Source organism: Diadema antillarum, unplaced genomic scaffold (assembly GCF_040938485.1).
Source record: "Diadema antillarum isolate AM-2024a unplaced genomic scaffold, OU_Dant_1.0 seq00001400_RagTag, whole genome shotgun sequence".
NCBI lineage: Eukaryota > Metazoa > Echinodermata > Echinoidea > Diadematoida > Diadematidae > Diadema > Diadema antillarum.
Window position 1 is genome coordinate 129,062 of NW_027272155.1, and position 26,617 is coordinate 155,678.

General features: G+C 37.8%; 2 protein-coding genes across 2 annotated transcripts in view; both read right to left on the reverse strand.

Annotated features, from left to right (window-relative positions):
* Positions 1-606: 606 nt before the first annotated feature.
* On the reverse strand, positions 607-19,523 carry LOC139709023 (plexin-A2-like). Its single transcript, XM_071620990.1, has 12 exons — positions 19,494-19,523; positions 18,752-18,905; positions 17,380-17,483; positions 16,580-16,676; positions 14,651-14,722; positions 10,775-10,884; positions 9,937-10,044; positions 7,819-7,988; positions 6,527-6,674; positions 5,443-5,583; positions 4,475-4,549; positions 607-3,863 (listed from the first exon to the last, which is right to left on the reverse strand). The coding sequence occupies exons 1-12, from the start codon at positions 19,521-19,523 to the stop codon at positions 3,822-3,824; spliced, it is 1,251 nt and encodes a 416-aa protein (XP_071477091.1). The 3' UTR covers positions 607-3,821.
* Positions 19,524-20,971: 1,448 nt separating this feature from the next.
* The window catches only part of LOC139709024 (plexin-A4-like), a 49,081-nt gene continuing 43,435 nt past the window's right edge, over positions 20,972-26,617 (reverse strand). Inside the window, exons 17-20 of the mRNA XM_071620991.1 lie at positions 26,044-26,186; positions 23,712-23,833; positions 22,509-22,574; positions 20,972-21,047 (exon numbers count right to left, since the gene is read on the reverse strand). Of these exons, the coding sequence (XP_071477092.1) occupies positions 20,972-21,047; positions 22,509-22,574; positions 23,712-23,833; positions 26,044-26,186 (407 nt within the window). The remainder of the gene's footprint in view (positions 21,048-22,508; positions 22,575-23,711; positions 23,834-26,043; positions 26,187-26,617) is intronic.

The following is a 26,617-nucleotide window of genomic DNA, read 5'->3' on the forward strand; positions in this document are numbered from 1 at the left end:
ATGAGGTACCAGTTATAATGAGGTAATATCGCCAGTCCCACGGACCTCGTTATAACGGGGTTTCATTGTATAACAAAATTTTGATATAACAAAAGAAAACTGCCAGTCTCAATGACATTGTTATAATGGGAGTACCCTTTTCTTGTTTTATGTCTGAAACAAATGATACTTATCGTGTGACGCCACTCACTGAAGAAAAAGACCTATTACCTGGATCAAAAGCTACTCTTCTTGCATGAATGGAAGCAAAATGAGTAAACAGAATGTGGAAATAAAAAAGAAGAAAATGCCGTCATATCATTTCATGTACTCGACCAGCAGTACTGGTAGCATTTATTTATTTTTTTGTTTTCATACAAATGAGTCGCATACGATATTACACATTACATCAGATTAGTTTGAAAGTATGCATTATAAGCCTCTTCAAAATTTCAGTCGTACATATATATAGATATATATATATATATTCATATATTTTAGTAAGTGGGTTAACATAAAGACACAGGTAGAAATATATATATATTTTTTTTTTCAAGAAATAAATAAAAAAGTACAAAACAATCAACACAGTTTGAATATCATCAAATTGTCATACCCAGTGTGGGAATTAATTCTTACCCGGCTGGTGCCAGAAAAATTATTTTATCTTTTATAGTTGTACATGGGTAACAAATATATATATGTATAAATATAGTGGAACCTGTTTCTGACTTGTTCGTTGGAAGTTACAGAATTTTCTTTTCAAGAATAAACTTCTTTGATACTGAAGTAGACAAGACAAAAACCCTTCTGCGCACGTTTGAGCTTTTTTTTTTCTCTCTCTCTTTGTAGGGTTTGTAGTCCCACATACTGGATGGCAAGTTGATATTCATACAATTCAATTATTTGCCCCAACTACTTGGAGTTCACAAACAAAACATATCTCCATTACCACTTGAAAGAAAATAATATTACAGAAACATTAAAAATATATACTTATCACAAATATTTGCATTTCATTTTTGTCACAGGACATGAGATTCTGACAATCAAGAGTATATTCCGTAATTGCAGGAAACGTTCACATTAATTTGAAAGTCATCAGGGTTGGACCACAACGCACCCTTCCCATGTCACATTGCTCACACCTGGGAATGAAGTAAGTTTTTGCCAAGTGTCTTGTCACCTTCTGTTGCGGCAAATTCGGGGATGAGAGTTAAAAACCCTTCTGGCTGCCAACCACGAGGTGGGTTGCATTGTCTTGGTAACACGAGGAATCAGTCACACTGAACGCTACATCCCTATTTCCCTTGTACGACAGGGATCTGCCAATAGGCATACTTTACTGGACAGAAGACAATTCCCAAACACAGAATCATGACAACATGAAAAACAAATCCCAAAGGGACATAGAAGACTCTCCGTCAAAACATTCATTCTACTTTCACGTTTAAACCCTGTTGCTCATCGAGATGGGGGATAAAACAGTAACCTTGGCCTACAAAACGGACATGGTCAAATCATTACATGTCTCAAACATTTTTAGTACTGTTTCCAGTATGTACAAACAACACACAATTAGTAAACACACTTTGGATGGGACATGCACTTGCATGATGAAACAGACCAATAACAGACCAAGCAGTTAAAGTACAATACAGTATTAAAAACAGACATGACTACGCCAGATCATTCTTGCAGACTATATCTCAATCTCGCATGGATTCTAAGAAGAAGATCTAATGGACAAATTGGGTATTAATGATGCCAGCCAGCATGATGACAAGAGAACTCCACAGAAGTCATGCAACCTGTCTGAAGTGAATTTGCATCCATCAGGATTAATGGTAAACCCAAAATGGGGAAGGGGGGGGGGGGTTGATGAATCACTTCATAATTGCACCACTGGCATCACAGAAGTACATTTTGTAGCTGCAGGATTTAGAGGTGTCATGTACAACTAGACATTTCTTTTGCAGCTGCAATGTATACGGCTGTATGACTTATCAGACTTATCACATTTATCCCTTTTTGTAAGTCTTTGCCTTTATGATGAGAATCTGAAATAATCATGCCATTTATATATTTATTTTTCTCATTTATTTTTGCTTCCCTATGAAATATGTCATATGTTCTGGCATAGCTGAAAATCTATATCTGCAGAACAAGAATGTGGTATCCATGTGTAGACGTATGCGGGCTTGCAACAATACAACTACAATGTGTATACATATTGTATGCAACAATTATGCTGAAGAGTCAGTCTGTGCTTTTCCTGAAAATAATCACCATAAGGCGGTGCCATTACAACGGTTCTTTGCAGAACGCAGTGACTTTGAACTTTGGGGAAAAAAAAATCCTACTAATGCCTCTTACGTCTTCAATACAACAGCAAGACTTGCCACAAGAAAATACCTCAGGTATTACATCAACAGCTGGGAGACTTGTTGCAGAAAAAAAGACAAGGAAATAAATACAGATTTTGGAGCCTTCAAGACTTGCAGTACTGGCTAGCAAGGAGAGTACTTCAAATTTTTGGTGACAAGGCGGACCACAAAACCAACAAAAACTGTGAATAGGCAAAAACATGTACATGTCAAATCTATTGACTGAAAAATTAACTACACCTCTGTACTCTCTTCTTGGCGACTTTGATAGACCTTCATTGGGTCTACAGTCCCATATGAACCAGAAGTTGCTGAGGAACCATCGTCAAGCGAGGAGAGTCTCCTCTTGTTCTCTGTTATATGTCGATGGGTCAGGTCCGGAGGCCAGTCACGTCAGCAGTTTGTCTCCACCGTCCAGCAAAAGAGAAACTGTTCTGGAATGCACGACTGTCCATCCACAGCAAAGAGCAATATCCATTATGCTGTACTTACATTTGACATGATCACACGCACCTTCTTCATAGTAGCTTGTCACAGACTAGCCCAAAGGGAGGCATAGCTCACATATACATTCAAGAAGTGTCACACTGATGGAAAGTTCCAACACAGGAAATAACTACTTGGGTATATGTCACATGTACGTTGTCTATATTTGTCTCTTTGGCTATTTCTACATGATCACGTCACAAACTCCCTAAAGCTAGATGGTGGACAAAACTTGTCAAAAATGCGGAAACACGATGCGCTTTCGACCACAGAGAAGGGGGTGAAGGATACAATACAGACATGATGATACGACTTGAACTACTGCTTGCACCCTCCGACCGCCGTCACTAGTACATAGTTTTTTTTTCCCTGTGTTGCTTTCGGTATTACATGTGGGCACACAGCAATGCGACCAAGTCTTGATTCAAGATTGTTGGTCGTCAATTGATGGTGAGTGTAGATGCAGGTCAACGGAGCATATCCAGGAGCTGCTCATAGGATGAAAGTCAAGTTCCATATTGCACAGATTCTCTGGCTAAATCCACTGAGCCTCCTGCAAGAACCATCCTCATGGCACACTCTCGGGAGTGTCAAAATATTGTATAAATTCCGCTCCGGTCTCTCCTTTGTAAGATGAGCCTACCAACCTACACGTATTGCTAAAGATTTGGGCACTGACCCTAACATGGCAGTGACAATCGGCGACAGCATCTTTCTCGGTAATATACACCACAGACAGATACAAGGTCTCGAGGGGGGACAGTTTCAACACCACAAAACCGAGACGCATTCACATTTTCCACACATAGGTATAGCACCATGGCGTTTTAGAGCAGACTTTGAGAACCCTTTGCCTACTTGCCTATGTACAACTTTGCACTTTTCTCATTTTATTTTCTTTTTTCAGTATTGCATAATTGGTCTCCATGGAGCTGCCGGTAGTCGTGGTGACGCAATGCGCGCTGAAAGCTAGTCGTCTCTTTCCTCGATTATTGCACTGATTTCTTCCAACTGGAAAGGAGAAAAAAATGGAAAAAGAAGGAGACATAATATATCTTGTTTTAATAGTTTTTTGGTGTCATGAACATAATGTGCCCTCTATCACATATCCATTCATACCAACATCCTGCATGACCGACACATTTTCTTAACACTACACAGAGTCATCTCATTTTCCTACAATATTGCAAGCACGAGGACTACAAGTGTATCATCATTAACAAGAGATGACACATTGTTTTCACTGTACAAAGTATTCTTTACCAAACTGAGACATAGTTCTGAATTTAAATGAAGTCATATTTCACTAAACAATCAGCTTTTATCAGCTCTGGCTTTACCAGCCATCGGTATTGAAGGACTCACTTTCATTTGATCTTGATTTTGACAGACTGCTTTCATTTTCATTCAGCAACACAACTATATAAAAAAGTCATCAACTTCAACCAAAACTTGCCCTACCTCGTCAAAGTTGATGGACTAATTCAAATCCATTGTTTCATATTTCAAACTCTTTCCCTGAAATTAAGGTTGAGACTTACAGTAATTAAGTGCAGATGGATACTATACGAGTGCTCTAAAATGCTGCTATTAAAAACAGACACTTTTCCTTGAACACTTACCATTTCTGTATGCTCTTTGGTAAATTGATAGAGCTGGTGCAGCATTCCTAGTCTACTGAAGTAGGATGAGAATTCCTGGAAGAATGATTGAAAAAAACAACAACAGCAAAGAGATGCTTTTATCACTTTACTCTGTTTATCGCCACATAAAGATCAGTCAGAAAGAAACATAGAAGAGTAGTACAGCCATTCCTATTTCTCGTGCAGCAGTATACCATCCCTGCAGTAAAAAGACAGTGTCTCTCAAATGGCATATATTCAAACACCTCCAAACTCAATTCTGGATATATCAAAAATCCTGATTTGAGTTTGAAAACATTTCAATTACCAGAACATGATATCATATAATAATCACATAATAATTCTTCTGACACCAAAGGCTGAGCATAACTAGTCCCTAGACTAACGTGTCCTTGTGGCCAGAGTGCTTGATCAGCTCATAATTTTTTCTTCTGGTGCCTCTGAATTTCACTGCAGGTTTTCTATTTGAAACAAATTTCATAGAACTGCTTGCATTCATGGAATGTGCACAAAATCAGACAGTACAAACAATTTTCCAAAATTAATGAGAAGAAAGAAATCTAATCTTCAAAGACACTTTTAAAAAAATTATGAATCACATATAAATTTAGCAATTAAGACACTTTCCAAAATTCTGCCACAAAAAAACAACACTTATAATGAGCAAGAGCTCAAATAAGAGAATTTTTTTTTACTCATCTGCATCCATCATGCTACATTAATATTTGCCATACATCTATTTGCAGACTCAAATCTGATTCTACTTCTGCAATGGTAGCATGATACTGAAGAAGAAAAAAAAAATCCAATCAACCCAAAATTTGGCATTTTCATCCTTCTGAACATTCCCCTGCCCAAAATGTTGTTAGAGATGGGCACACAGACTAACAACATGAGGTGTGTTCATAGACAGATTTATCCAGCTGGATTCAACTGCCAATTGTTACCTTGGATACTTGTTGGCTGGCTTCTTCCAGTTGCGCCAGAGAGATCTCAGGCAGGTCTGCGATGGCGTTGTAGTACGATTCCACCATCTTGATGTACTTGGGAAGTTCTGGCCTGTACAGGATGCGGTTCAGCGATGCATCCTGTGGGTTTGGATGGTGACAAGTGAAGGGTGTTTCAACAGTCCGTTAATTTCTAGAATCAACACTATGGGTGTGGCAACCATGAAACCGATCAGAGTACATTGATTGTACTTGCAATCTACTGCATTGATACTGTTAAAATTGTCTTTAATCTGTTGAGGACGAGTCCCAAGTGTACTCGGGCAAGTGTCTATGGAAAATATGTCTTGTAGCAAAATCAGTCCATCCTCAACAAGTTACATTGCAGGACAGCCAGAAGAAATTCTCATTCTTTATTTTATCAATCCATTGATGTTCAAAGACCTCATTAGTGTCTACGAAACATTCAATAATGAGAGTACTAATGACCTTGTGAGGTCTGTGTAGTACACAGTAAAATTTTGATACTGGATTAGGGTAACAATGCATTTTACTTTATCCTGGTATGAGCACTAAACTTTAATTCCTGTTATATTGACACAACTAATTTTGAAATGCAGTCTCTTCAAGGTGTCACAGAAGCATGATTATGTGATTCGGGGCTTTGAAAATCCCTCCTTATGCACCTCCCTTCCCCCCCCCCCCCCAAAAAAAAAAAAAAGAAAGAAAGAAAGAAAGACTAAACATGCCCTTGTTCCCAAGAATGTAGTAACTCTATATACAGTAAAAAAGTTTGTTTAGGACGACCTCTCATACACTGTAAGTCAAATAATCGCCTATCATAAAATTAAAGGCCTTTTGGCATACTCTTGTCTTTATATTCTATTGATTTTAATCCCTCATGGGTCGAATTTTCTCCAAAGTCGAAGCAATTCCTTCAGTATACACAGATTTCAGTTAGGCAAGGTTGACAGTAGTCATACCACATGGCAAACCTACATTGTAGATCCCAGAGATAATAGATAATTTGGGATATTGGATATTGGATAAATATGCGAGAAGAGGAGTGGCCATGTGACCTCACCAGGTTGTATTTGGGGACAATCTTCCTGCAGGCATTGTCCAGCATGTTGGTCAGCACGTTCATGCAGTAGTCGGCGGTCAGCGACTGCTGCATGTCAAAGATGAAGGATGGGTGGGAAATGGACGTCACCCAGTAGCGCAAGGGCAGGCTGCAAGAGGTGGTGAGAGACGGGGGTCGAGGGAAAGAAGAGAAATTAGTCACTTCTGTTCATATTTTATCAATACAATATTTCTGTTTTGCATCTACCACCATTCCTCTCTTGAAAAGAAGAAGCATGCATGCGACCTCTGCTGAGGCACAACATACAGTGGAACCTCTTTGGAATGAGTTGAGATATAGCGAGATATCTGATATGGGGTAACTTTGCAGATTCTGTTCCTTTTGCACAGTATATGTAGTACTTGTTTTCATCACTGTTATAATGATCGAGATACAGTATTTAGCTGATAAAATGAGGAAATTTTACTTGTCCCCAGTAGCTCATTATGACAAAGTTTCCCTGTAATGGTGTTCTTGTATCTCAACCGACAGTCACTTTTTCTCTGCATTCCTTCTCTTTTTTTTTACTCTAATTGTACTCCACTTGTACATCAAACACACAGTTTAATGAACCATATTTTTGCACTCATAAAGACACCAAAGTTCCAAGGCACCTGTAGTTTTTATCAGGTGCATAATAAGGAGGAACAGGAAATAAATACTTAACAATTAACAACACTGAATGAAATTGGCAGGGATGTAGCTACAGGACTATAGTGAAATAAATAATGGATTATTAGCAACATAAATGAAATATACAGACTGAGATTGATAGAGAGATACAGCTTTATAACAGATCGAGAGCATTTTATGCAAAGAGGTACCAAGGACTAGGAAAATAGTGAGGTGTAGGGGGAAAGGATTGTATTGAAAAAATTAGAAAGAGAAATAGGGGAGATAAAAAGAGAACAATGGTATATAAAAGGGGATGGTTTCATATTAGAAGGGTTTGAATGAAATTGACAGGGCTGCCACAACAGGACTATAACGAAATAAATAATGGACAATAAGTGACAATATACGAAATATACTGAGATAGATAGAAAGACAGCTTGACAGATACAGAACATTTGGAAGATGCAAAAAGGTATCAAAAATGAGAAAAACAGTGAGGTGTGTGGGAAAGAATTGTATTAAAAAAAAATAAAAAGAGAAAAAGAGTAGCTACAAAAACATAACACATTGATTTGGGAAATGGGGTGGTTCAACATAACGAGGGTAAGACAGAAATGAATCAAGCATGAAAACTTTACCTATTATTTTTCCAGGTGGTGGCAATGTTGTCCTTGGGGTTTCCGTGCTTCTCTGCCTGCTTGTCAAAGAAGTCAAAGAGGAACTTGATGTGGGCCAGGAGACTAGTGTGGTCTGGCCCCAGGGAGAAGGTGGCATTCAGGAACTCATCCAAGAAATGCTGAACAGCATTCTACATACACATGGGGGATAGAAGATGATATTGATAGCAATAAAAAGTATACAAATGATGATAACTAGAAATATCACTTAAGGTGATTAATACCCCCGCCCCGTGACGACAGTCTTACCCAAGGAATGATCTTTCCTTGATCTTCTGCCATTTAAATGCCGTTATCATGGCAACGCAGCTTCCGACACGTCCGAAAAATATGTCTTGCACATCTTCCCACCAAGACTATTGTGTGTGCCACATTTCATAAGCTTTTGTCAAAAACTGAGGAAGTAGTTCAATCCACAAGATCTTTCCTTGATCTTCCGCCATTAATATGCCGTTACCATGGCAACGCAGCTTCCGACACGTCCAAAAAATATGTCTTGCACATCTTCCCACCAAGACCAATGTGTGTGCCACATTTCATGAGCTTCAGTCGAATACAGAGGAAGTAGTTCAATCCGCAAGATCTTTCCTTGATCTTCTGCCATTTATATGCCATTACCATGGCAACGCAGCTTCCGACACGTCCGAAAAATATGTCTTCCACATCTTCCCACCAAGATCAAGGTGTGTGCCACATTTCATAAGCTTTGGTCAAAAAACTGAGGAAGTAGTTAAATCCGCAAGATCTTTCCTTGATCTTCTGCCATTAATATGCCGTTACCATGGCAATGTACTTTCGGGTACTGTCAAAAAATGCGTCTTGCACATCTACAACCAAAGGCACACATCTGTACCAAGTTTCATGGAAATTGGGCAAAAACTGAGGAAGTAGTTTGCAACACAAAATTTTCCATCATTTTGGCTCATAATATGTGAGCTGTTACCATGGCAACATACTTTTTGTCACTGTCAAGAAATGTGTCATGCTGACCTATATCCTAAGACAAACATTCAATATGAATTCCGTGAGAATTGGAAGAACACTGATGAAGCAGTTTTGCCATGAAGCATTTTGCCCTATATTTTACCAATAACATGCCGTTACCATGGCAACGCACTTTTTGCCACTGCGGAAATATGTGTCTTGCACATTAACATATTCAGATGAACATCTGTACCAAATTTCATAAAAATTGATCAAAAACTGTGGGAGGAGTTCGCCACGCAAGATTTGTACCCATTTTTGCCCATAATATGCTGTTACCATGGCAACGTACTTTTGGGTACTGTCAAAAAAATATGTCTTGCACATCTACAACCCAAGGCACACATCTGTGCCAAGTTTTATGGGAATCGGTTGAAAACTGAGGAAGTAGTTCGCGACGCAAGATTTGCAACGGACCGACCGCCCGACCGCCCGACCGCCCGACCGCCCGACCGTCCGCTGATTCCTATATACCCCCTTCAAACTTCGTTTGGCGGGGGTATAATGAGGATAATGACAGTGATGATGATGATAAAAATGATAATTGTGATGATGATAACAATCACCATCATCATCACCATCATCATCGTCAACATCATCATCATCGTCGCCATCGAAATCATCATCATCGTCATCGAATTCATCATCATCATCATCATCACCACCTTCATCATCCTCATTATAATCATCATAATGGCAATACCAGTATCATACAGCACCAAATTTCGATGAGATTCTAGCATATATAATTCTCTATATGCAAATTTCTTCTTTCAAAACACTTCCGGTGAGAGGAATTTCAAAACCACCTTTCTTGTGCATGACCATCCACTTTAACGATAAGTCATGTCTCATTTAATAGTGTACATGCATTATGGATTGGGATGCATGACTGAAAAACCACTCAAAAGAAGCAAATAATACTTCCAACTGGACAACAATGAAGGTAAACTCTGCTTTAACTAACTACAAACAAATTCTACATCCCACCAAAAGTTGGTTTATACAGAACTTTTATGATGAGTTGACTCGTGGATGTCCACGACAAGACTATTACAACATGGCTGTAACTGGGCCCCTCTGCACTGTGCGTACCTTGGTCACTAGTAGTCTCGATGTGTAGACTTCCTTGATAAGCTTTGGTTTGTGTTCCACCTTCTGATCCTTTGGTTTCTTCTTGCTTACACTGCTGTCTTCTTTCACCTGTTGAGTTGAGGCATGACAGAGTGTATCAACACAGGCTGATCATCATGATGATGAAAATAATATCAATGCTAAAAGTCTAATTTGTTTTGCTGCTTGTCCTGCTGTTGCTGCTACTACTACTACTTCTTCTTCTTCTTCTTCTTCTTCTTCTTCTTCTTCTTCTTCTTCTTCTTCTTCTTCTTCTTCTTCTTCTTCTTCTTCTTCTTCTTCTTCTTCTTCTTCTTCTTCTTCTTCTTCTTCTTCTTCTTCTTCTTCTTCTTCTTCTTCTTCTACCCTACTAGTGCTACTACTACTACTACTACTGATACTAATATTTCTATTACTGTTGCTACTACTTCTATTATTACCACAAATAATAATGAAATAACTGGAAATCAAATTCAACTGACACAATTAACACATGCTTCAAGAAATGTACAGTAGCAATGTCTGCCAAAAATAAAACTGAAAGCACTTCATCTTAAAATGTCCCATCCGAGACTTTTTAATACTCCAAGACAGAAAAGCTTCTACAAAATAGGCTGTTCCATATCTTTTGTTTAAAGCTACATGTGAGCACACAGGAGACAGTTGTTGCTATTAAAGGGTGTTGCTATTAAAGGGTGTTGCTATTAAAGGGTGTTGCTATTGTGCCTTCTCTCTTTACTGCCAGGTGATGATAATAATAATGCCTCTTTGTGATGACATGATCCCATCCCCCTGAAGACCGTCCTCGCATCCGACCTACCAAATGCCAGAGCTGCTTGCCCTCTTCCACGTCCATGTCGATGCGTGTGTACTCCCACGACGTTCGGCCGTGGTTGGCCCGGCCACTGCTTGGGACGGGCATCTCTGAGGCTGTGAATCAGATGATGAAAATATTAACAAAACAAGGATGATATCTGGAAGCGACACATTACATATCTTATTCATCTGCTCCACTGAAAAATCTACTATTATAATAAAAAATTATCAATAATACAGCATTTCTGTATATCTGAAACAGTTTTCTACATATTCCATCAAAACAATCACACTTTTTAAATTCATCGCTGGTATTACAAGTACTACTACCCAATACCCTCAATATTTGTATGTCTCTTATGTTATATTGTTATATCCAATATCCCTTGCAATGCCATTTGATAATAGCCCACTGACCTTCTTCTTAATACACCTGGTAGGTGAAGTTTGGCATTCATTATCTGCCATGGGCTTGAATATTTGAAGACCCTTTGTGTCACTCTAGTCTCTCACTACAGGATTTTTTCACATTTAAACAATAGAGAAGAAATTATCTCTCTGCTACAACAATTCACAAGTCCCTTCTAGATTTATTTCTTGCTCAACAAAGCTCTCCCTATCTCGAATATTTCTAATCAATAAATGTTTCTGATTGCATATAGTTCTAACTGATATGAATGGCTAATTTTGTATTTATTTTTTCTTCATTTTGCAGTCAAACAAACACCTAAAACAATACAAAATGTATACTACTCTGTACATGTATCATAAAAAAATAAGAACAAAGCCAATAAAAGCAAAATCTAGATTTGTTTGATATTTAAGTCTGGCATAGCCTCCTTTCTAATGCTTTTACAGTTGATTTCAATTGCTAATGCTACAATAGAGAGTGACTGGTTAATCACCCTATATTCTTTTTGGGGCTATGAGTATTACAGATAGCACATGGATTACAAATTATACACACAAATATTAAATGAAGTCACAAGTTTTAGTTACTATACATACACACACAAAAAAAGCAGTATCATACTTCACAAGTTTACCAAATACAAATGTATAATACACACAAAAAACACAAACAGAAGGATGTGTCAATTCTAGCCATCACCAACATTAACACAGAGCACAGATATATCATCATTAGACAAGACTGATTTCTTTGTCACTGGACAGGACAATCTGCTTATAGGCAGGTCAAGGTTATACTTTAATAGTCAGTACTGCCAGCTGTATTTACAAACAAGCACTTTACATCCACTGCTACCAATGTGAACCTTGCATAGAAGACAGCAGGAGGCCTACACCAACAGAAGTTATGCTCTCACGGCAACATTTTATCTGCAGTTGAAATCCCAATCCTTGTAAATATGCAGACTTGAGGATACATATATATATGTGTATGTATATATATATATATATATATATATATATATAGATATAGATATAGATATATATATATATATATATATATATATATTTTTTTTTTTTTTTTTTTTTTTTTTTTTTTTAATGAGCAAGCTTGAGAAAAGACAGATTTGCTTGGAAAATATGTCATGAATATCATTTGAAAGCCATGTTACTACATATATAAGAAACTTGCCTGTGTAAATGCACCCTTTGAAACACATCAAAAGGGAGGTGCATTACGTATAACATATACATGTACATACAATGTTGGACACACATAATAATTATGCACCAGTGAAATGGTATCATGACAGAAGGGTGTATGGGTTGTCATCATACCCAGTTAAAATGTCAATACAGGGTTTGTAAAAGCAAAAAACTTTGCATGGATGAGAAAGTCATAAAGATTACCAATTAGGAAAAAAAAAATCTGGAAAGATACTGTAGAAATATCTCAGCAGTTGGAAAAGTGGCAATATGCTTTCTTTGTGGGATGGCACATATATAGATAGAGAGAGGGGTCAACCAGTTAACCTTCGACAGACGAGAACCTCAGTGGCAATTATTATACAGCGTATGCCATAAATCCCTTTCCATATATCTTTTACAAAAAGAGAGCTGACAACACAGAAGACAGCACAATGTGACTAGGAAAATAGAGCAGACAATATGTGTCTAACAGTGTCATTAATATGTATCTATAATATTCATAATATACACGCCATTTAAACAGGACTCTGATAAAGGGAAAACCACTTTGAAAAGCCCAGGCATCTACTATATGGGAAACATTTTGCATTAGATATCTGTTAAAAAAATAAGACATTGTATAAGATTTGTCTTTCAATAAAAAGAAAATCCAATATATGTGACCGCCCAGCTAAAAACCCACAAAAAGTCGCAGATTAGAATTTTTTAAGGACCCAAATATGTCATATGTATTGAATGACTCAAATTTGTTTAGAGTGTCTTTAACCCATTGAGGACGAGTCCCGAGTATACTCGGGCAAATGTCTATGAGATATGCGTGTTGTAGCAAACTCAAACTGTTCTAAATGGGTGAACTGGGAGAGGACTTTCTTTAACATGACTCCCTTAATCATTGTATGAATGCTTTATTACATTTATGAGAACAAAAAGTGCAGAATGATAGAGACAAGGGACTATTCATCTCCACACAATTGCTGCCATGGTATCCCTGTGTGCACGATGGCATCCTTTGGGCACAATTTGAAGATTACAGTTTAAGTACATCAAAGATGTGAAGAAAAGAGTGTCTACAGTTTTCAAGGCGGAATACTGATAAAAAGTTTGCGACAGAAGCCAACGTACACGTGAAAGGAAGGACATACATTTAGCGGAGGATGTGAAGATTAGAGTACCAAAACCACTGCAACACGAAGTACACACAAATCATTGAGTTAAGTTTATCATAGGAGGTGAGTTGGAGGAGGAGGTGGATATATGTGCCAAGGAGAAAACAGATGATAGCAACATAGAAAAGTCTGCAAGTCCTGAGCAGTTTCATCTGAAATGCATCCAATTATACTATCACCCAATAACACTCTACATAGTCGTGCCAATGACAAATTTGACAGCTATACAGAAACGACCCATCATCTGCTCAGAACAATTGTGTATAACTTGAGTCAGGTTTCTGGATTTCTCATAAAGACATCATCATATAACAGATTAATATGATACAAGAATTACATAATGGGGAAATGACTGCACAAAATTACTCAATATTACAACACAAATTAAATTATCTTAAAAGGCTGAGCTGTTCAGAGATTTTGAGCATCAGGAATTTACAGTTTGAATATAAAAGTTTAAATCTGTACACAAAAGAAATAGAGGGATTTGATGGGAGTAATCATCTTTGAAAGTAGGCATGTTGAATTCTGAGCTCAAACTTTTGATCAATCGAGAATTTCCTTGCTTGTTATCAATATTTGCTATGTACCATCTTTCTGTGTGCAACTACCTCTTAACAATTTTATTTTCATCTTTCCCTCATGGTTAAAAGAATATGGATGACAATTTACCCCTGAAGGTGTTACGTCCTAATGTTTACGTAACCTCTAATGAAATTCTTGGTATTGCTTTCCGGAGTGAAGAATGACATACATTTGGGGGAAATTTGCCATTTCTACAGTCAATTATATCCTGACATATGGCATCTGGTCCTTTAAAATCTTTGGGTGATAACAAGTGAGACTCATTACGATATCATGTAAGGACTCATCTCAAAATGCTACTGATGGAAATTTTCACAACAGGAAGCTGCTCAGAACAATGCAATGAAAAGAGATACATATATATACATAATAGGAGTTTCTCTTGTGAGGGGTATACAAAATGTGTATACAGGGTAGTGAGTGGTTTTGTGGAAAGCGCTTGTAAGTTATATTTGGTGTCGCTTTTGTTTTGTTTCAAGTTTCCGGCAAATTTCACATCCTTGCCTCACCATTCAATCTGATGTACCGGGCCTGTTTATCCGATAACCACATGGAATAAGATTCAGTGAACCTGGGCACATCTGGGGGGAACGAACAGTGACAGTTTGACACAAAAACAAATTCTTCTTTCACTGAAGTGCAAATGTACGAATCACAATGAGACGAGGGGTTAATGTTTGCACACATCCATTCCCTTCGCTTCTACAGACAAGCTACATGCCATTATATCATTATTAAAGGGATCATACAGTTTTGGCCGAGACCTAATTTCACATTTCTAACATTTTTTCTTTTTGTGAGATAGTGAGAAACCTCCTATGAAATATGAAAGAGCATGTAATTCTATGAGAAATTCAACATTTATTTGATGAAAATTAGTTTTGAAATGGCTGAGATATCCAAAAAAGAGCGATTCTAATAAAGTGTGGGACCCACACTTGATTACTTTTGCTTTGTTTTACTTTGTTTTTGGATGTTTCAGTCATTCCAAACCCGATTTTCATCAAATAAACTTTGAATTCCTCTTAAAATGGTATGCTCTGTACTATATCATAAGTGTTTTCTTGGTATCTCGCAAAAAGTTAAAAGCCCAATTCTCATCTCCACCAATACTGTACCATCCCTTTAACACAGTGAAACACATGAGATTCACTACACACACATGACATCCACAAAAGCTCAGCTGCTAGTTAATACTGCACAAGGGACAAGCCCGCATCAATAGCAACCAAATTAATTAATGGCAGGTTCACATTTCAACTGGGGTGTTGAAAACAAGTTTTGGACAAGGGTGTACAGCTGGTTGATGAAAATATCAAAGCTGAAAGCAAGGCGGTACGCAACAAGGAAGAGGTGAGAACAGGCACAAGTATCCTCTTTATTAAACTTTGACACTTGTGTCTATGCCTTCCACCTTTTGACATCAAATGCTAATGAGAGAGAGGCTGTAAAGCAATACATCTTGCCAGATCTCAAGGTTGTTGTCTCTGAAACTGGCCTCAAACCTTTTAACGGCATGTTACAGATGAAGGGAGCAATACAGAAAGGATTCTACATGACAAAAAAAAACAAGTTATGTATGAAACACAAATTTGACATGTATGCCAGTACCACAACACAAACAAACGACAAGGTGTGAGGTATTCAACTCTAAAGTGCTGTATTTCAAAAGGGTGTGCAAATGTCCAACATAAAAAGACTGAAATACACTGTGAACTCAAACCAAACGGGGAAAACAATGAAATAAAATAACACTTCTCATATGTAGACAACATCACTGTTTGCTTCTTATTTGTATATCCACTAATACAACTATGTGTTTTTACAGATAAGAATTGCCATAAATATACCGTGTTTGATTGATTGATTAATTTATTGATTGATTAAAAGGTCTTTATTCAAATAAAATCTGAGTCGTTGACTAAAAGTTTAATTACACAGATATACAGAGATTATACAGCAAAAAAGATGAAATAATAACATAATCATAATACAATTGGTTGCCTCTGATATGACTTATATCTTACGAATTGGATGACTTTTACTTATTGTTATTAAAGTTGTGCTATAGTATTAAAAATCAAATGTCATCTTTATTGGGGGATATTTTTAATCTCGATTACTTTTTTTAATCAATATATTTTTGTGTATTGAGACTTTGCATCTGTTGATTGCATGACAAGTGTGATACATGAACTTGCAGTGGCATAATCCATGCGTCATCAGCTACTGGTTGGTTAAACCAATATCAAATGTACAAACATTCAGTCCCATCGCAAGCGCAAATGATGCAAACAACACCTCGACTTTTCTGCACATTACTTCCCGTACATCCTTCACTTTACACACAAAATGCAGACACTATTGAGAACAGGTAGCAACGATTCAAGCAGAAGCAACCACCATTACCAGATAGTGATAAAGTACATCATACTTACAAGTAAAGGCCAGCTCCGTTTTGTCCAGGGGACCTGGGAGGTGGGGCGAGGAGACCTCTTCCTTCTTTACTATGGCAACGGATGACCCGTTTGAAATCTATTAAACCATAAGGGATGCCAGAAAAAACAACAAAAAAAGTTGTGTCTAATGAAATCTAAAATACTTATTATGAAGCACTAGAGGTCTCAAGGAAGAACACTAGACCTCATCTTCTGAAAGTCTTTCTGGGTTAAAGAAAATGATTAATAGAAAGATGAATAACAAAAGTGTTTGGACTTCAGATAACAAAGCCAAACCATTTTTTTTTCAAACAATTTGTGTATGATTGGGAACAGTGAACTTCCTACAGTGAACAGGATGAATATGCCACTAAACAAGATGTAGCTTACCTAAAATGTTGTGTGCACAATCGTGTAACTTTGAATGTCCCCTGTCGCAACACACTGACTGTGTTACAAATTAATCAGTATGGTTGAATAAGACACTTGATAATATAAATACAAGAAATCAATGATTTAACCCTAGCGTGCAATTTCCAATTCCAAGCCTTGAAAAACTCAATCTCCAAAAAAGAAACTGCATCGTGTTGTCCAGTTAAAAAAAAAAAATAGTACAACTATCCCCAAAACCCATCACAAACACACACACACACACACACACACACACACACCAACTACACATTAAAGGACTTGTTGGGGTTAAAAAAAAAAGACTTCAGTATGATTCTATATAATGCCACACATGAGGGTCACTGTAACTTCACTTGACCTGTGGGCAGAGAGTGGTCAGTGACTCTCACCTTGTACGTCCTAACGGTGTTACTTCGCACCCAGCTACCCCGCACGTCGGTCATCTCGTCTTGATCCCTCAGCACCACTTGACCATACTGTCCATTCAGTAATACTGCACAGACAAACAGACACACACACAAACATACACACAAATCAAGAAAAGAAGAGAGATGCATGAACAGATAAACAGACAGACAAACAGAGGGAAAGACAGATAGATTGAGGGGGAAAGTAATTACAAATTTCCCACAACTGATAGTTCTGTCTATCTCACACTTATTACCTCCGCCAAGGGAGGAGGTTATATTTTCGTTACCGTTGGTTTGTTTGTTTGTTTGTTTGTTAGTTTGTCCGTGTGCAAAATCACTCAAAAAGTAGTTTACGGATTTTGATGAAACTTACAGGAAAGGTTGAGAATGACCCAAGTAACAAATGATTACATTTTGGTAGTGATCTGAGAATTTTTTGATATTTTATGAAGGATTTTTGATATTTTGACAGCCAGGGTTAATAAACTTGGGAGTTCAAGCTGCGCATTTTTGAGGTTTTCAAACGCGCACTAAAGTGTGTGCTCTAGTTTCTGCTAGGGCGAGGCGCGCGCCACGCAGCTGAAGGTTTATGACGTAACAAAGGCTTCCATATTGGGAAATCGGGCAATTTTTCAGCATGTATACCTATTTATGGAAGAGCCCAAAGAGCTTTTCCCCAGTGGTGGAGAGGAAAAAAATCTCTTTGGGAAGAGCAAGATCATGGTGGAAAGTAACTGCTTGGCGGAGGTCTGCGCTCTCAGAGTGCTTTTCTACTTTGTAGTTTGTGTTTGCTTCTGTGCAGCCATGGTTCAGATTGGGTTTCCTGTAATAATCACATTTGCTTGTTTGCTATTGTATGTCCTCATATATCATGACTTTGCTTGACCTTGCCAAAGTAATTCTTTGACATTTTCTCCTCCACCTGATTATATTATGTATATCAAATTTCCAGTGCTCTGATGCTTTTCTCAACACTGCTAAAGTTTCCGAAAAACAAATATGACTTTAACCAAACAATCTTGTTAGACTAAATTAGATATCTGGTGTATAAACATACTTCCCAAAAACTGCAACACCTTGAACATTAACATTTTTCAACACTAACATTTGGATGGGAGGTATGTATTAAAAGGTATTGGTACTTTTAAGTTTAGAGAAATAGAAAACTTCATATTTTCATCAGCCAAACCACCTGATTTTGCAGTGTTTTTTTAATTAAATGTTGGCAAGTTTTTTAGACTGATAGGCCTATGAGGATAGAGCATCCTGCTCCATATGATCTCTCAGTCAGTTGCCATGGCAATGATGGCTCTGTGACATCATCACTACACAGTCTACTCCCAAGACTCACCCAGGTCCACCTCGTACGACCTCAGCTGCTGCGAGCGCTGCCTCTTGCAGTAGATGGCATCCAGGATCTTTTGCTTGGCCTGGGTGATGGTGTCTACGTCCAGCACTTTCACCTGCTCGGTCACCTTGTGGTCTTTGTCCACCACTTGGACAGTCTGAAGGGAGAACGGAGAGAAATAAAAGAGAAACATGCACACTATGACACTGTGGATCTCCAAGAATACATGTTTGAATATCTAACGTAAATCTTCTCTAGACTACCTTTCTTTCCCATTGCACAGAAAGTCATGTGGAAAATCTCCCATGATTTCAAAACATCCAATGAAACAGGTTAATGATACTTTTCATCCCCATCAAATGGTTATCTTTATCATTGTCCCTTCACTGCAGTCCTGTCTATCTGGAATCCTCTCTACATTGTATCCGTTGATAGTGCACCTGAGTAGTTTGTCACATGCATCGCAAATATTCTTCACAAAAATATTTCAAATTAAGTAGGAAAGTATAACATGTACGTACAGGATTGAAATGGCGAACTCCTAACATGACATGTGACTGGTTGAATTGTCATGTGACACTCATCGTTGCATCATAGAACACTGTTTTGCAACACATCTCTTTCATGCATGGAAATATTGTAATGTCATCAATGCACTTTAAAAGCAACAACAGAAGGAGCATATTCTGTCATACGTCACTCCAGACTGTATAACCAATCCCCTTGCTGTTCTGATCCGCCTCACTGAAACAGATATTGCACTTGGGCCAATCATGCACTAGTCGTGTACATAATCTAGCATAGTGAGTCCAAGCTTGGGCATATATTCAGACACTGTGAAACACTCAGCCGGTGGTTGCTTGTACTTACAACTTCATGGAATGTGATATCTTCGTCCAGCAGATAGTCAAAGTTGAGGGAGTAGTGAGCTTGGCCGGTGATGGCATCTATGGGACCCTTCTCACACTGACCCTTGATGGCCTGGTACAGGACATACAGTGGGTAAGCGACCTCTTTCTGTCGGTCAAAGAAGAATGAGACAATCAATTGGAGAGAAAAAATGCAACATTTTGTCAGAATGAAACATCTAACTTACATAGAATTTAAACTGAAATTTCATGGGCTCTATGACAAAGCTGACTTTGCAGAGTACTGTAAGAGCAGAAATGTTCATGTGATATCATCTCTTAATGCTCAGCTGGGTGAGATGTACAAATGTATCTTGAGTGACTTTTATTTCACAGATGGTAATGACAATTGAGCACACATCTCAAGCAGCTCAACACTGCCACAGCAGTTAAATAAGGCTTCGGCAGCACAAACTACACATTATCGTATGGTAAAATATACCTAGTCTGCATTACGACGGCAAGGTCACTCACACTACAGGACTAGCGGGTGTGAAGAAAATTACAAATAACAGTTATTTAAGAGTCCTTATAATACAATGTAATGTCATCAAAAGTAAACAAGAGTGTAACAATTTTAACTCACCTGAAGATGTTTGTACATGCAGAGGGCAATCCAGTTTGAAATCAGCTTCTCCACAATACTTTCAGTCCTGTTGGAAAGATAGATCATGCAAAAGATGACCATTACTCATAAAGCATACCACTTACACAATGTAAAAAGATTTCTTGTGCAAAGGGGGACGGGGCAGCTTAGCCACTTATGTGTTTTTTTTTTCTCCTAATAGATCTCACAAGTGAATGATGGCTGCATTTATATGACACTCAGATCCATACACGGATGATATTCAGGGTAGCCAATCATAGATAACAGGTACCTCCATTCATATGTTTAAACTTATCAAATATTTGCTTCTCTTTGGAGAAGTGGGAGGGGGATTGAGGATCACCTGGATGTTAATGGTTTGCTGATAGTGGTTTTGGTATAGTCTTGCTCTCAATATCAAATTTTTATTTTCCATAAATTTGCATGACATTTTCCTCCATGATGAGAGGCTAACAATCATCATGGATTGTTTTTTATACACTTTCAGGTCTGCAATTATGCTTTGAAAATTGCACTAACCTCATTTAAAAACATCAAAAACAACAGAAACAAAAATACACCCTGAAAAGACATTTCTTGCCAATGCTGAGAAACATCACCCTACACTCAAAAACCGACACATGCAAATATAATAATTATGGTTGACAGGACCTACATTGTATATGCCTTGCACATCCTTGACAGGATGCAAGGGGTTTCATGTGATTCTCACCTCCTGAATAGCTGCTTCAGTCTGTTTTCATCTGATTCTTCTATTTTCTCCTCCATCAATCTCAGCATCACACTGCAAGAAAGTACAAACAAAATTAATTTTATCCAGAATCAGAATTTCACAGCTGGTGGTGTCAACAAGAAGAGATACAACAATATTGCAATCTATCACTCGTGACTTACTGTTTAGTAGTGCTTTGGCTATTTGTATAGCTTCTCCCAACATGGCTAGAGTCATCATTATCAGCATCATTGTTCTTACTGAACATTCTACCATTTTACCCCATCTATGAAGACCACTATGATTTCTACCATAAGTGACATCATCTTTACTTCCACAACTGCAAACACTTTCATGGCTCCTGCCATAGTTGCCATGGAAACAGTATATCTGCCATCATCACTTCTGTCAGTGCTAAAACACTGCTGTGCTTGGCTATGAACGACAATATCTCTATTTAGTTTAACTTTGAACAGTTAGATGTACATCCTGACAAATACTTGGCAGACAGTCTGCCAGATAGACGGATAATTAGATAAATAGATAGATAGGTAGATAGATAGATAGATATATAGATAGATAGATATAAAGAGAGAGATAGAGAAATAGATAAACAGACACAGATAGAAAGATGGATAGATAGATACAAAAATGTAGGTAGATAGATAGATAGATAGATAGATAGATAGATAGATAGATAGATAGAGAAATAGAGAAATAGATGGAGATATGTAGATAGATAGATACATGTAGATAGATACAGTGTAGATGAAGAGATAGATACACTGTAGATAGATAGATAGGTAGATAGATAGATAGATAGATAGATAGAGATAGATAGATAGGTAGATAGATAAATAGATAAATAGATAAATAAATAAATAAATAAACAGATAGAGAGAGAGAGAGAGATCGACTGATAGAGAAATAGATATATAGACAGACAGACAGATAGACAGAGAGACAGATAGATAGACACTGTATTCTAGACAGTTTTATATGGCTGCTAAGGAAGCAATGAGTGCTTGTATTAAAAGCTAGCAACCACAGGACTGAAGGCTTGAAGTCTCATCCAAAGGACTATAAAAATGACAATACAGTCTAGGGGCTCAACCCCTGCAGCCAGCAGGGGCCTTGAACCTGGGACCTTGTCACTGAGAGTCTCTGGTTTTATCCACTGGGCCTTAACAGCTCCTCAACAGAGAAGTAGATTGATAGATGGATAGATAGATGAATATATGGATGAATATAAAGAATGTCTTGGAGATAGATAATAGCTATAGATATAACTATCAATTTTTGATAAAGACAGCTATGAACATTTGATGATATTAACAATACCAATCACATCAGCAAAAAAAAAAAAAAAAAAAAAAAAAAAAACAATAAACAGACATATAAATATAAAAAAGAGAGAGAGAGAAAAGTAAACAGTAGCAGATAACAGGTGCATTTATTGCCCTGCCTGGAAATCAGTTACTCTGACAGAATCCCTCATGATGAACATGACATGTCCAAGGTCAGCGTACTTACTTTGTGAGGTAATGGAATTTCCCTTCTGTTGTCAGGATCACAGTCAAGAGTGATGCAATATTGACCCTAAGTGAGTGAAAAAAGATGGCAGCAGACTCACTTCATCAGATGAACTCACACCGACATTATTTGAAATGATTGTCTACCATACTCTGAAATCACCATAAACTTTTAATACAGGACTTGCCAGGTCCCAGATATGTAGGCAGTGGGTTGAAAGAGAACAGAAAAACAAAACAAAACCGAAGTTTGTGGAAGTACATGTACCAGTGCGATAAGAATTAAGACAATATGATGAAGAAAGGTGCTGAATTACACCAGAACCATGTGGTTTTCATGACCTAACATAATCCAAACAAAAATACAACAAAATTGACTGCCTTATACAGCTGACTGGAAAGCCTGTGCTTTCCCATGTGATCTCCGCACTGTGATCCCTACAAACCACCACGTGTATGGCCACCCCTTCACAAACAGAATTCAGTGATCTTGACTGTTAACCTTTCAGGATTGACCTTTAACCCGTTGAGGACGAGTCCCGATACTCGGGCAGGTGTCTATGGGAAATGTGTGTTGTAGCAAAATCAGTCCGTCCTCAACGGGTTAAGACCTTTTGCATGAAAGAAATAAATCCCATTTTCATCTGCTAGCCGAAGAGAAATGGCGGTAAAATGGACTTGGAAAGAGATTATTGAACATTAAAAATGTGAAATACAGTTTAAAGGGATGGTACAGTATTGGTGGAGATGAGAATTGGGCTTTTAACTTTTTGCAAGATACCAAGAAAACAATTATGATATAGTACAGAGCATACCATTTTAAGAGGAATTCAAAGTTTATTTGATGAAAATCGGGTTTGGAATGTCTGAAACATCCCAAAACAAAGTAAAACAAAGCGATTTTAATAAAGTGTGGGTCCCACACTTTATTAGACTCGCTCTTTTTTGGATATCTCAGCCATTTCGAAACCAATTTTCATCAAATAAACATTGAATTCCTCACAGAATTACATGCTCTTTTCATATTTCATAAGATGTTTCTCATCATCTCACCAAAAAATGTTAGAAACCTGAAATTAGGTCTCAACCAAAACTGCACAATCCCTTTAACAATTGAATGAACAACAATATGATTCAGTTCCGATTCCACACGAGTGGGGTCGAGGGTGAGATCGTTGACTCATTTCAAGCGGTTGAAACTGACCTGTCCTTCTGCTGCAGCGACTTGGCATCGTCCAGCTCACGGATGTAACTCATGAGGAAGTCCTTCTCTCCGAGACGTTTCGAGAACGCCAGCATGGCCTGTCTGACATGCTCCTGGGGTAGCTTAGTGGTGAGGAGGGGGAAAGAAGGTAAGAGGGGACACACCAAAGAGAACATTGAACTTTACTTCTTGGACTACCATGCTTGGAATGCCATTAAAACTTCTTTTAACCACTGGCTAACTGCTGGGTGTATTACGTCACTGATGCTTTGAGAATGTGGTTCTGACAGGGTTAAAGCAAAACTGACAGGAATCAAAACACTGTGGGGGGGGGGAGGCAAAGACAAGAGTGGACATCAAAGAGAACAGTAAACTTTACTTCTTGGGCTCCATGCTTGGAGCGCCATTTAACCCTAAAAGGGCCGGGGGGGGGGGGGGGGGGGGGGGTTGCATCAAACCCTCCCTCGACATTTTTCACGACTATTCCGCTGCACGAATTTTTTTTGACTGCGCCGTTCGCTGACTTTTTACTTTCAAGTCTCGCACATCTTTTGATACTATTTTTTGTGAAAATCACGCATACCGTTACGATGCTGCACGACCTTTTATACATGCCTGTCAGACCGAAAATGGCTCAAAAACATGATTTTGTGTATAAAGTCTATGCAAATGAAGTTTTCTCACCTTATTCATAGAGATATGATTACTTTCACTTTCATAGGCTGGAATCAATTAATTTCAGCATAATTATGCTTGAAAAAGGTTCTGTCATAAATTTTGCGGGAAAAAAATGATAAAACAAAAGGTCGAAAAACAGAGAAATACATAAAACAATAAAATACATAAGAAACTAATTTTGATACCAGATTTTTTTTTTCAAGTACATTGTTAGGAATGCTACAAAGAATGTTATCACCAAAAACTAGGATTCTAGGAGCTTTACTTTCTGATTTAGAGCAAAATGGTATGATTTTATGAATATATTAGCATAATTAATATAATGAAAATTTCCATTTCTTTTTGTATAGTTTGGATTACGCCACAGGTAATGCATGTGCCAATTTTCATGGCGATTGCGCGATTGAAGGCCGAGATATCGGGGGGGGGGGGGGTTGAATCAACTCTCCGGCCTGGTTAGGGTTAAGTAAGAGTCTGTATAGTTTACGTTGAGATGGGGCTTCAGGTTTCCACATTTTTAGTGAGATAATGAGAAACCTTCTAGGAAATAGAGCAATGAAAGAGCATCAATTCTAAGGGCGATTTAAATTTTATTCAATGAAAATTTGCTCTGTAATGGCTGAGATACCCAAAAACAAAGGGGACCTAATAAAAGGTGGGACCCACCTTTCATCAGGACCACTTTGCTTCACTTTGATTTTTTTTTAATATCGCAGACATTTCAAAGCCAATTTTCATCAATCAATCAACTTTGAATTCTTCTTTGAATTGTATGTTCTTTCATATTTCACAAAAGGTTTCTCATTATCTTACAAAAAGATAAAATCTGAATCCTCATCTCAACCAAAACTACACTGTACACTATTTCTTTAATATCTCTATGAGCACCAGCTAATTACTTTGTGTATAAATTCATTGGCATTTTGAGATTGTAAACAGGACCGAAGCAAAACAGATGACAGTCAAAAACTTTGAGGAGAAAGAAATTAAGAGTGGACATCAAAGAGAAAAATGAACTTTATTTTCTTGGACTCCCATGCTTGAAATGACATTAATACCTACATGCGTGTTACATGTGACCGCACGGCTCAAAAATTTTACATTCTCTGTAATGTCAATGGAACAACAACAGTTGATATTTTAACTGACAGGCCTTGCTTTCACTTACTTTTAATTGATACTTCTGCACAGCATGCCTGAGTGACCCTAATCTCAAAATCCTCTTTTCTCCGATTTTTCTATGAAACTGCACCTCCTAACTCTCTCTTATTTCAATTACTTTTTTAATGGACGGTCCAATTCTAACAGGTTATATATCATTTTAAAGCTTAGAGCTTACTCTTTCAAACTATGTAGAAAAGTGGAAATTCGTAAATTCATCTTGGTCTACTTGTTGTGGGCTCTGAGCCGGGCTGTCACTTTAACACAACAAGAACTGCAAGCACTCCTTCACTATCTGCTTAAATACATGGTACATCAAAATGCACATGTAGACAAAGAGTTTGATCTTACAGACATAAACGAATATGAAGAAAAAACATTCACATTTGATAAAACCAGATTATGTGGGGCTAATACCAAAAAAAAAAAGAAAAGAAAAGAGGAGAGGGGCCAAGTTATGTCTGTCGCTGTCAAGAAGTGATTTTGAGTTTACCTCCGGGTCCTTAGTCATGGGTTGAACCTTCAGACCCCAGAACAGCATGTTCCTGATGTAATCCGCCCCGCTAACAAACGGCATGCCCACTCCTTCAAGCTGTTCCTTCAGGCCAGACATGTCCCGCTGGAGGTCGTGGAAGGCTGTCATGTGGTGGAGAAGAGATTATTGGCCGTCCATCATCCATTCAAAGTCCGAGCAATGTGATTTCAATTTCATACCTTCTCTAGATTTGTCATTCATTATCACCTTTGCTTTGAGAAGGCAAAACCTCTACGAACACTCATGAATTCAGCACTAATAACACCAACTGTAACTTACAGTCACTGTAATTTAATAATGAAACAGCCAGGCCATATTGAGTCAACTCTGAGCATTGTGGCTGTTGCCATTGTTACTAGGTAACAGTATGTCTACCTTTCGTAAATGTCGTTATGCAAAAGGCCGTAGTTCACAAACCGAAACACTGAGAAAAAAAATATCTACTAATTTGTAAAATTAATAATTTCACTAGAGAACACTAGAGATAAGGGTAAACATATTCACTGGTACCATGTATGTGTACTTTTACAAA

Excerpts from the sequence above, each read along its gene's own strand:
- LOC139709023 (XM_071620990.1), bottom strand. The coding sequence starts at position 19,523 with ATGATTGGCCCAAGTGCAATATCTGTTTCA. Across the intron at positions 18,906-19,493 it reads CAAGTGCAATATCTGTTTCA|ACTGTCCAAGTGGTGGACAA; the intron begins GTGAGGCGGATC and ends TTCTCCCTTCAG. Across the intron at positions 6,675-7,818 it reads ACCACCTGGAAAAATAATAG|CCTGCCCTTGCGCTACTGGG; the intron begins GTAAAGTTTTCA and ends CACCTCTTGCAG.